Here is a 12,453-nt window from a genome sequence, read left to right as displayed (position 1 = left end):
TAAACAATTAAATTTAGGAAAAGACAGATATTTCCACAATAACTTACTCAGACATAATACTTTGTTAATTACATTTGTACACAATTGTTATTTCCATGATAAATTACTCAAACTTTCTATTTTGCTGTAATAAAATTTTGAAGTTATATTTACTTTACCAGCAACCAGACTCAGACAACACAAAAACCCTATGCTAGTTATACCTAAGTTCCTCTATCAATAATTGAACTATCTTTTTGTGAACAGGGCACACTAAAATATTTGCTGGTCATGTGATACTTTTATAGTGGAGATATAAGTATCACACTTTAGCTGCTATTACATACATTTAAATCTAAATTATAATGGAGACAGGCCATTTGCACTAGTCAGATTAGCTAATATAATTATTTGCCTGGCCACTCCTCTTAGCATGTTATTTTTTTCGTTTTTGACTGTTAACTCTAATGAGTTTTATGGGACTCTTGACATCCAAATTCTTAGGATGTGAATGCATAGATAAAACTTGCTATTTTATGTCTGTCATTTGGATAGCTTACCATTTAATTCTCCTGCATCTCCATCATCCTCTTAACCTGACCACAATGCACTGCCAATCAGTGTAGATAATCTCTCACAAAGAGTGAACTTGTTTCTCACTGATGTTCTAATATTCCTCTACAATGTGCCTGGTCTTCATCTACTCATATCTGAACTTGGGATACGGTAGGCCCCTTCAAATCTGAACGTATGTTTCTTCCTTTAATTCTGATAAATTTTATGTTATTACAATAACAATTGTGAAATATCTGGAGTAAGTCTCCTGCTACATTACCCATATTCATGATAGTTTGAAATAATTTGCTCTATTTCCTTCCAAATTCTAGAATGGGAAGTGACTTTCAACTTGTGAATATTTTTTCACCTGAAGAGTAGAAAAATATTCATATTGGCCTTAAGGTCCCATTATATGATCTCCCAACCTGTTCATGTGTATAGCCTATTGAATTATCATTTGAAATCCATAAAATCCTTTCTAGCTCAATGGGATCTAAGGGGGTTCCTGGGAGGATGTTAAAGGTCCAGACAGAAAGTATCCAAGTTTATTATAATTGGAACTAAAAAAGAACATTAAAATTCATTCGCAACACCTAGGGTGTAAGGTCTGGTGGATGCAAACCGACTTATTAAAGATCATGAGTTTTTGAGTTTTCAGAGCCAGCAGAGTGGCTGCCCTCAAATGTTAGCTTGCATAAGAATTACCTTGGATTCTTTTTAAATATATTTACTTGGTTTGAGGCTCAGTCTGGGATTTTCATGTTACATGGGGAATCCCCAACTTCCTCTACCTCACTCCCACCACCATGACTTTGATAAGGTGTGTCTGCACACCAGGCTTTAAGAAACAGGGCACCAAGAAACATAAGGAAATAGCTAGCAATGTGGGCTCTCTGCAGAAATGCTCATATATTTTAGATGAAGCCAGGCAGAGGTAAGAGGGCTGAAAAACATCTGGGGTAAAATATCTTTACACGCTTGTGAAGAAAAACATATATTTAGATCTTATTTTTTTAATGGAAGACAACAGGCAAGCAGAACCTGTTTAATAATGCCAAAACTGGCCTGGACTCAGCAGCGTCAGCCCCTGGATCATCTGAGTGGAAGCCTGAAGAGTTAATAATTTGCTGCAGTTATATGCACATGAATTATGAAATGACATCAAGTCTCTCTTGCTGGAAAGACAAGTCCTAAGCTATCTCATCCCCAAGGGCCTTCCCAGCACCGCCATGCAATAATTCTGTTCAAATATCTGGGAGCATTGAAATGGCTGAGTTCCCATTTTCTCACTTCTCTCAGTCTAGGGCTTGGCATTAGAATAAAGATGAGATGGAGACAAGATGATGTGTTCACCATGGCTGCACCCTAAATGCACTCTGTATCAACTTATGGTCCTCACTTGGCTAAGGGGATCTTAAAGCTTCCTTTCAGAAAACCCCCAAGTCATAATCCAAGACGGACCACTGGTTCTCCCACTGCCGCAAGATATGTCAAGATTATGTGCCTAACTTAATACACTTCCCATCTATCAGAAACCTGGAACTCCTCTGATTATTCTTTATTTTGCAAACACAAAGCAATAAAACCATGTGGGGTAAAAATGTCATTGCAATTAAGCAAAAACATTCAATTATGCACTACCTCAATAAAAACGTACTGTTTTAGTGTTGCATAAAAAACATTTTAAGACTCCTATAAAGAATTTCCTGAATTAAAAAAGTATACTCTACTTATGATTCAGTGACTACGCTTCAAATAAAAATATATAATATTAATATTAATAAGTATTATTTAAATAAACAAAAATTTTTCTCAGAAAATTGGCCCGTGCCTGAATTCTCTCAGCTCACTAAGACATAGACTAATACATGATTAAAGAGTTTATTAACTGTTAATGTACAACGGCACTTATTCCCCCAGCATGCTGATCCTTTTGATTAGAATTCACTATACTGCTTTTTTAAATAAGACGAATGACTTAAGTATGCCGTATCTGCATATTGCCCCATTCAAACACAGGTGTGTCAGCAGGACCATGGTCATCTGTGTCATTCTAAGTTTTAAACTAGAAAACCACAGGATCCTTCTTAAGTTAATATAAAACATCAAACACTTACTAAATCCAAGAACCGTGATGAACACAGGGAAAACAGGAAGGTGAGGCAAAGAAATGGTTCCTAGAAGACTGTAAATACTTTGAAGCAAGGAACCATTTCTTGTATCTTTTTTTCTCTGGACATTCAGCACAATATAGGGATAACTAGCCCACTACTGATGAATATTTAGTGTTCTGCTCTAGAAAACAGCTGCAACGAAGAGGCTCATCCATAAATCTTTTACACATATATGAATATTCCTGTAACACTGATACCTACCAGCAGGATTGCTGAAAAGTAGGGTAAGCACATTTAAAATTTAAATATATACCATACAAAACGCTCGACCAACTTACACTCCTGTAATGTATAACATTAAGTGTTCCCCAGGCATGCCCACTGGATATTATCAATCTGCATAATTTGTGCCAATATTATGAACAAAAATGATGTTTGAGAAAATTTTCTTTTCCTAGCTTACCAGAAAATTTAATAAATACTGTGAATGTTTATTTGATACTTGTATTTCCTTTGAAGCATATCCACTAAAAAGTTAACAGCGGTTATCTATGGATGGTAGGATTACAGATGTCTTATTTTACATATTTTCTAAACTTTCTATACTCAGCATATAATATTCTGTTATTAGCATTTATCATTTTAAAATGTTCATATTAAAAAAGCTCTGGAATTAGAAGTGACAAAGACCAAAAACCTAATAAAATAATGAGATGATATGAACAGAAAGTTCACAGGAGAGGAAATAAGCATAAAAATATGAAAAGATTTCAGCCTCATCATAATACAAAAAGATGTAAATTAAAACTACATTGAGATAAAAACTTTTTTGCCTATTAGATTGCACAAAGATCAAAATTTTTAGTAACACCCATATTGATAACAACATAGGAGAAAGACGCATTCTTATACTCTGCGGGCCTGAGAATGTAAAGCGGCACCACTTTATGGTATGAATCAGGCAATATCGCCTCAATTGACCAATATACATGCCCTTGGATGCAGATATTCATTACATAGGGAAAACGGCATATCTATAGAGTCCTATTAGATTGGTGTAAAAGTAATTGCAGTTTAAAAGGTTAAACTGCAAAAACTGCAATTACTTTTGCACCAACCTAATATTTATTTAGCACTGTTCATAATAGGAAAATACTGGAATCAAATGTACAGCAACTCCAAACTGATTAGGTAGATTATGGCACACACTTGCAAATAAAATGGAACTACCGAAACAGAAAGGGGAATCTCTTGATGTACTCAGACGTAATCATTTCACATGTATGTGTAAATCATGTTGGCTTAAAAAGCTACAAATTTATATATAGATATTTATTTGTTTATGCATCAGCTAGCTCTAGATCAAACACTAGAAACTACTAACCTCTAGGTAGGAACATTGAGTAATAACTGGGGAACGGGTGTTGGGGGAAGACTTTTCATTGCACAACTTTTTGGCGGTTCTGTGCAGTAAGATTTGAGTGCTTATAATTTTGAAAATGATTTGAATTTGCCTATAGGTTTAAATGATAGTTTGGCTAAGTTCAGGATTGAAAATCCTGAGAACCCTGAGAATCCTGAGAACGTTTCCTCAGAACCCTGAAGTTATCAACTCATGATCCTCGAGTGTCCAATCTCTAATGTCAACCTGATACTCATTTCATTGTAGAAAATCTCTCCTTTATTAAACTTGTAGAATTTTCTCTTTATCTTTGATTTTCTAATATTCTGTCACAATGTGTCTGGGTTTGGGTCTCTCTTATGTCACTCAGAGTTTGGAGGTCGGTCCTTCCGTCTGAAGGTGTATCTTCCTTTATCTCTGGCAAATTGGATTCTGATACAATGAAAGCTCTCTTAACCTCTAACAAATAAACAATGGTCATATTTGCCAATGCAACTCATATCATTGAATTAAATAACAGTACACGCCATTCAGAACCCACTGCATGCTGAACGCTCAAAGCTAGTAGATTCCTCCCTTGTCTTACTGCGAACAATGATTTCTACCAGTAGGCTGGCATGTTTAACAACAATCAACTGTATTTGTTTGAGCACATGTAGGCACAACATTTTGAAATTACATAACTTAATCAAACACTAAATGTTATAGCCAGTGAACTATGAGTACAAAAGATGTCTTTGTTTCCATGATTATTTTGGAAAGTCACTTTTTAAAAAAAATCTCTAAATTCATTTGGGATGAAACAACTGTAAAAAATTCAAAAAAAAAATTCTATAACACTTATTCATGAAGATATATGTATCCCTATGTTCACTGCAACATTATTCACAATAGCCAAGACATGGAAACAACCTAAGTGTCCTTTGATGGGTGAATGGATAAAGAAGATGTGGTACATGTATACAATGGACTACTACTCAGCCATAAAAACAATGAAATATTGCCATTTGCAACAACATGGATGGATCTTGAGAGTATTATGCTACGTGCAATAAGTCAGACAGATAAGGACAAAAACCATATGCTATCATTCATATTCGGACATAAAACAAAAAGCAACAAAATAAACAAACAAAACAAACAAAAAACAAACTCATAGATAAAGAGAATGGTGTTACCAGAGGGGCAGGGGATGAGGGGAGGACGAAGAGGGTGAAGACGGTCAAATGTACTTGTATAACCAGGCTTTGAGTGGTGAGCACACATTACAGAATACAGATGTTGTATTATAAAGTCATATACCTGAAATTTATGTTATTAACCAATGTTATCCTAATAAATTTAAGTAAAAATGGAAAAAAAAGATTTGAAAATTTTAGAAGTCCAGGATTCTGCAAATAAATTGTCTTTAATTTTTATTCTAAATATAGAAACCTATATTGGAAATTGGTTTGGGTGCAATGCTGAGTTAGGTTCGTATGGAACACCATTTCTCTGACCTACACTCAATGGAGTAAGTAATATCTGGCCTTACACCCAAAGGTTGCCTAATGAATGTATAGTTTGGTGATTTAAATGAGAATCCAATGTTTAGATACACTGCATGTATTTTTAAAACTCTATATAACTTATTTTAAAAATTAACGCCTATTAGAGAAATGTGGACCATCTAGATCTATGACTTATGGCTAACAACTTTTCTTTCATATTTTGCATCCATTTGTCTTTATATTATGTTCTGGGATAATTTCTGGGTTTGATCTACGTCACAAATTTACTCATCAGTTCATCTTCAAAGTTCTTAATTCCAATGATCAAAAAATTTTAATTCCAGTGTATCTAATCATTTTTTTCTGAATAGAAGCTATTCCTGTTTGTTTTCCATGAATATATACCCATTCTTATATCTCTGCTGAAGTATTCTATTTATTCTGTTACTTCTGTCGCTTCATGTATTGACTAACCAGAGTTTGATGACTCTCTTTCATATGGTTCATTTTCTTAAAAAATATTCTTGGGTGTCAGCTCATCTCTTTTTGGTTTCCCCACCTGTTGACTAGTTCAGGTACCCAGCTCTCCTCCAGTTATTTGGAGACAGGACCATCTCCTGGAAGCAGGGAGCCAATAATTCACCTGTCCTCTGGTGTCATCAATATGCCCCGGAAAGCTCTGTCTGTTCTCTCTGCTCTTGCCTAGGGACACACATTTGGCCTCCGCTGGCTGGCATAACTGGACATCAGAAAAGGCCAATGACACTGTTGTTCTGGGCCACCCCCCTGCCCACTGCACCCTCTTTCTCTGTGTATGCAGCAGCTCCTCTGACATAGCTCCCACCATTCACAGATGTTTTCTAACGTCCATATATGTTTTCCATTAATCCAATCCAAACTGTTTGCAGTCTTTCAGGAGATATTCAAAATGTCTGATGCACTGATGGCATTCTTTCATAATACTGCTTTAGATTTACTTAGAATACATTTTCTGTCGTTCCTAAGATTTGGTTCAAACGGAGAAGGTAGATGTGCGAGGTGAGTCTGTGTTACTTTTTCCATGGGATGTTGATGCCCCTTCTACCCCAGGTCTTCTCATTATGCAGTACCCTTTCCCCCGGCCCCTGCGCTGACACTTTCCCCTCCTGCTTTCGTACTGGTACTTGGTAAAGTACCTTGTCCAAAATGGGTTCCCCCAAATATTTAAATGTTCAACACTTGCTATGGCATCAAATACTTTAATTCAAGTAAGGGAGTAAATTGCGAAAAAAGAAAATGAATTTACACAAAGCTGCAGATTATGTATCAAGAGCTAATCAAAATGACTACTATATAAAACTCTACATTTAAATAGTTTTAGGAGTCACTCTTTATCACCCTGGAAAATTAATCTAAATATTACTGATAGCCGTTTCAACAGTCCATCTAAAGAGAACCATAAGCAAGGTTTGTGATGACATAGTTTACCTTAGCCTAGTGTGTGTGCGTGTGTGTATGTGTGTAAGTGTTGTGTTAATTTTGACCAACCATAACTGCTGCACTTTTTCATGGAATTTAATTTGTTATTTTTTGTATTTTAATTTTTTAGAGATTATTTCAAGCATAATAAAGTGCTATGTGTTGTATTTTATTCAGTGATTTTTATTGAATGCCTATTAAAAAGTAGGTATCTTACAATGGTGCAGAAATGAAAAGAGATGAACAAGGTAGTCCCCTCATGGCACTTAGGGCATACCTACATTTGTACATATCTCAACCTACTGTATTTCCCTGTTTACATTTATGATTGGAGGGCCAGGTTGGGAACTCCTTGAAACCTACCAAACCTTCTTCGTCTTCTTCGTCTTACTCTGTGTATCTGCACAATGCCTTGCTCAAATGAACTGTTCAATAAATGTTTAATTGCTTAGTATTATGATATTTGTGTGCCTGTTAGAGTGACTGTGTGGCTCAAATAAGATTATTATTCAATATTAGAGACTAATAAGGGTAAATAGCAAGAACACTTCATACATCAATTGTTAAATATACAATACCATTTGTGCATGTAATAAATAGGGAAAATGAGACCCAGAAAGATTATGCACTTTGAAAAGGCAGCACCTGACCAAGTACCCAAAATCTCCATTCTAGCATTTTTCCCTTCACAGCACAAGTTAGATTGAAATCTAAGAATGAAGTGGCCAATCTCATAAATGTTCACCACTTTGTAATACTGGATAGCTGACGGTCTATTTCCTTTGGAAGAGACTTTCGGATCCTTTCAAATATGTAACAATCCAAAAGGTGTTGAGGAGCTCAGGCACCAGTAGGCATAGCCACTGAGAAAAGGGAAAGGATAACTGAGGATCAGAAAGCTGGTCCTGAGAAGAAAAAACTGTTGCAAATTAAAGGCACTTGCATTTATAAGTAATTCACCTTCGTATCAAGACACCGTGATTCCTCACATTAGAATTACAGGATCACAGAATTCTGGAAATATAGAGGACCAAAAACGTAGTCCTGTGATAATCAACAGCCAGCTAAAAACCCCATGCTCTACATCCAAGGCTTTTGAGGTCTGATCTCACCAGGTATTTTAGGATCATTTCCCCTTATCGCATCATCTGGCCTAGTCATGGGAAATTTTTTTTCGTTCCCTTGATACACTGCAATTCCACATCTCCACTCAGTCTCTTCCCTCCATCTAAAACTCTCTTCAGCCCTTTTCTGCCAAGAGAAAGCCTCTCCGTGCTTACAAATCCAATTAAACTCTGTCTGCTTTGGGAAGCCTTCTCCAACTGCCCAAGCGGGACTTTACCTCAAGCGTAACATTTGCTTCATCGTGTCAGTATCTCACTGTTTCACGACAACCTATGTCTCATCTACTTGTATATGATGTCCTTCTAACCTATGAGCCCCTAACACAGGACCAAGAATACATTTAACATCCAATAGAATTTTAATTCTACCATCCAATTGCTAATTACATTATCCAATTCTCTCCTTTTTACTTATGAAAACTGAAGCCCAGAGAAGTAAAGGACTTGTCCATCATTGGGGAACAAGCCAATGCTAGAATTCAGATAACAGTTTAGGCTCACTCTTTCCTAACCGACCCTCAGGGAAAAGGGCTGGCAGGGGAGAGCCTGGAGTAACAAACCCACCCTTCCTGGCTATTTGCCTAACTTTTTACTCAAAGTTCGACTGCTATACTGTATTGCTGGCAACGTCAGCATTCCTCAATAACAAAGACTTCCCAGTTCAGAACATATGCATATGTGGTTAATAGGAAAAGTGAGTAGAAGTCCAACATGATAAACAGGGAGGTATGTCAAACTCCTATTCAGTCTATGAAAAACCTACTCATAATTCTAACTTTGCTCCCTTAAGTATGGAGAGAAGGCATAGCTCATTTGGAAAATGTGACCAAAAGCCCACATTTCAACACAGTGAAATGCTTTATCCCCTATTCCTTCCACCACACCAAGAACTTTCTATATGTAATTACTTAATTCCCGGCCAAAAACTAGTGGACAATGAAATCCCCACAAAAAGTTTCTCCCAGTGAAGTGTTCAAACATCAGTTCCACAAAAAACATTTTTAAAAGCTTTTCATGTGATTTTTCCATGCCAATTCTTCTCACTCATGGCTAAAAATGTCCATATTTGAATATTCATCATTATGAGCATCTGGTAAAATCTAGCCCTGTCCAGCAATTTACATCATTTGACTATGGGACCTTAGGAGAGCATAGGTAAAAATTTCCAGTTTCATTTTGTTTGGCTTTTTAACCATCTTTTGACACTTCATGGTTTGGGGTACCTTTGATTGTGCTGATATTTTCTGCTATAAATAAGAAACATGAGGTCCAGAAAGATTAAGTACTTTGAAAAGGATTAAATAATTACTATTAGATTTTTCTCCAAATAGACACGTTGCTTTCAGACGAGTCCTTGTGGATTTTATCAACAGCTCACTAGGAACAACAAAATGAAGCCACAAGTCACATGGGTGTTTTCAATATTTTGTAGGTTTTGCCTTAAACCAATAGTAAAGGTCATGGTGACGATAGCTGCACAGCAACGTGAATGTACCTAATGCCACTGAAGTAGACATTTAAAAATGGTTAAAACGGTAACTTTTATGCTATGTATACTTTACCACAAAATAAAGGCCAACTTACAGGAGGTAACAATTATTCCAAACCCTGCGTTAAGACAGATGAGGAAAAACTCGAATGAGATCTCTACTGTTCAGACCCAGCAAATGGCTTTTTCAATCTCCAGTTCCAACAGGCCTTTTAGCAAGTCTCTTGCGCTTGCTACTTTCCTTCATGGAGTGGAGAAAAGAAAAGGAACTATTGCCAAATAAAATGCAAACCTTAGAAAAGAAAATGTTAAATCATGGAACCATAACCTTTTGAAAACCGACTGGATCTAATGTCAGCCGTGAGCTAACAGCTCCCAGGCTTTCCGTTGGTACAGCTCAGCGCCTGTCCCTTACCGGTGAGGCTGTGGATGTGTTTAAATTCTAAACAGTCGTCAGAACGTAATTTAGAGAACAGTTCTGACAACTTTGAAGTAAGACATGAAAAAAACAATAAGATAAATAGATGAGGAACTGGAGGTGGGGGCACACACGGAGGACAGAGATTCAGCAGTGAGCAGATTGGTTGTCTTCCATTCTCTTGAAAGACACCACGTGGTGGGCTTACTTTGGAAAACAGAAAGAAGTAAAACCAGCGGGAAGAGTTCTAAGGAGACAGTTTCTACAGTATTCGGAAGAAATGTATAAACATCTGGAAGAAGGCTGTTAACCCTTCCAACGAGCCTTCAGATTCACTAACTGCCCTGATGTGTTCCCTGGGAGGTAAGCGCTGTAGATTCCTGGGTAGTGCAGACCAGGGTGAAGTTCAGGGCGAGCACTTCGGAAGGGAATGAGGTGCATGCAAATCAGCCCGGCCTATGGGGGGCGAGGGAGGAGTGGCTGGGGGGGGCGGGGTGCAGTGGGAAGGAGGGCGCTTACCAGGCCACCTCCACAGGTGCTGAAAGAGGCCAGTGAGCCGGGGTGCCGCAGCACCGCCCCGGTGTAGAAGCAGGAGGCGTCGGGCGGCACGGGAGGGCGCGGAGCGGCTGCTGCCCGCGTGGGGCCGGGGCCGGGGCCGGGACTCGGTCGCTGTTCCACCGCGAAGCGCGGCGCCAGAAAGCGGCCGTCTCTCCGGAGCAGCAGGTAGAGGTCCCGGGAGAAGGCCGGAATCCGCAGCAGCACCTCGTCGCCTTCCGGCTCGGCTTGCTGAGCCGGGGGCGGAGACGGGGGCGGTTGTGGGGGCGGCGGAGGCTGCCACGAAGCCGGAGCGCCTGGGGACAGGGCGGCAGCCCCACCGGATCCCCGCGGCAGCTCCTGAGACTCGAGCTCCTCATCCTCCTCGGCCCCCGGAGGCGGTGGGGGCCGGGGACAGGGCTCGGAAGGGCGCTCTGCGGGCTCCTCGGGCGGCGCCGGGGCCACGGAGCGCACCTCGCGGGAGCTGCCGGCTGCCTGCGCCCGGGCGCCTCCGCCGCCGCCAACGCCGCGCACCCAGCCTGAGTCGGCGCTGCCCCCGCTGCCGCCAGCCGCGTCCACCGGCTCCCGGCGCCAGAGTGCAGGAAACACGACTTCCCACTCCTCGCGGTCGGGGGCGAACTGCAGCCCTGCGGGCGGGGCAGACAGAGAAGTGCGGGGCTGAAGTGCACAAGCATGCCCAGGCTCACACTGGTCCAGCCCCAGGGCTCCAGCGTTAAGGCGGCAGAGACCACCCGTCTAGCCCCTGAAAGTCCTGCAACCTCTGAAGCCTGGCGATCAGATTACAGACCCCAGCATTTTCAAAATAAAAGTACGATTATGTGGGGGGAGGGGAGAGGGAGTGAGGCAGTCAAGTCTGGTGACAGTACTTGGTTGTTGAAAGGTAAAAAGATTCGAGCACAATTAAATGATTTTCTTAAGTACATGCCAGAGCAGAGCTATCCATTTACGTGCTTCCCAGTTTTCCTCCAGGTACTGTAAATGCACCTTTGCAAACATCATTACTCTCATAGAGGAACTAATCCTTTCGGGATCGTTAAAAAGAGGCCTGGAGAACCGCTCTGGGCTCACAAGCGTGACCCCTTCCTCCGCACCCACACGCTCGTTTCATTGCTGCCCACTGAGCCCTGCTCGCCACGCACAAGCTGCACTAGCCCTACCGACCCGTGCGTTCCCCTTCTCCGCTGGGGACATTGGAAAGCAAGCCGCAAGACCCGGCAGAACTTACCTGAAACGGTCTCATTCGACAAGACCCCTATCTGGTAAAGGAGGCAGCAGCAGCAGAGGTGAGCCAGGCGCATCTCGCAGCTCTTCCCCATCCCGCGCTCCCGCGGCTCCCTGTCCCGCGCGCGCCTCTCTGCGCGATCCACCGCGGGCGCCGCCGCCTCCCCGGAGCGCAAGGAGGCCGGGCGGCGAGTTTGCCCAGGCCCTTTGTCTGCCGGGGGGGCGGGGGGCTGCTGTATGACTCCGAGAGGCTGCCCGAGTACAGGCGGGGGTGGGGTGGGGGGAGGAGCGGGGGCAGGCACCGCAGCGCTCCGGCTCCCTGGCGAATTAGGTGATGAGTCTATTTTCTGTGTTCTGGATGTTGCAGAAGTTTCCGGAGCCCCACAGGACCGACCCACAGTCAGCCGAGAGCCCGCAGGCGCAAGGCAGGCACAGCACTGCCTGAAGACGCGGGGAGTACTGCCCCGCGCGGGCAGGAGAGTCGTGGTGTCCCGGCCGAGGGTAGCCGCCCGCACCCGCGCCGAACTGCCAGGGGCTCGTGCTGCAGCCCCAGCAAACTGGTGTGCCAATCTCCACATACGCCTGGGGAACAAATTGCTGCAGGCTCTTACCCGCAGGGTGTGGGAGGGAATTTGGGGCGGGGTG

General features: G+C 41.5%; 1 protein-coding gene across 1 annotated transcript in view; it reads right to left on the bottom strand.

Moving 5' to 3' along the window:
- Positions 1-12,050, bottom strand: part of ADAMTS19 (ADAM metallopeptidase with thrombospondin type 1 motif 19) — a 232,146-nt gene extending 220,096 nt beyond the window's left edge. The window contains exons 1-2 of the mRNA XM_019756011.2: positions 11,813-12,050; positions 10,552-11,213 (exon numbers count right to left, since the gene is read on the bottom strand). Of these exons, the coding sequence (XP_019611570.1) occupies positions 10,552-11,213; positions 11,813-11,903 (753 nt within the window). The 5' untranslated portion in view covers positions 11,904-12,050. The remainder of the gene's footprint in view (positions 1-10,551; positions 11,214-11,812) is intronic.
- Between the last annotated feature and the right edge of the window lie 403 nt (positions 12,051-12,453).

The sequence above is a fragment of the Rhinolophus sinicus genome, linkage group LG10 (assembly GCF_036562045.2).
Source record: "Rhinolophus sinicus isolate RSC01 linkage group LG10, ASM3656204v1, whole genome shotgun sequence".
In the NCBI taxonomy this organism is placed as follows: domain Eukaryota; kingdom Metazoa; phylum Chordata; class Mammalia; order Chiroptera; family Rhinolophidae; genus Rhinolophus; species Rhinolophus sinicus.
The sequence above is the reverse complement of the archived record's forward strand: the minus strand, read 5'-3'. Positions and strand labels throughout refer to the sequence as shown.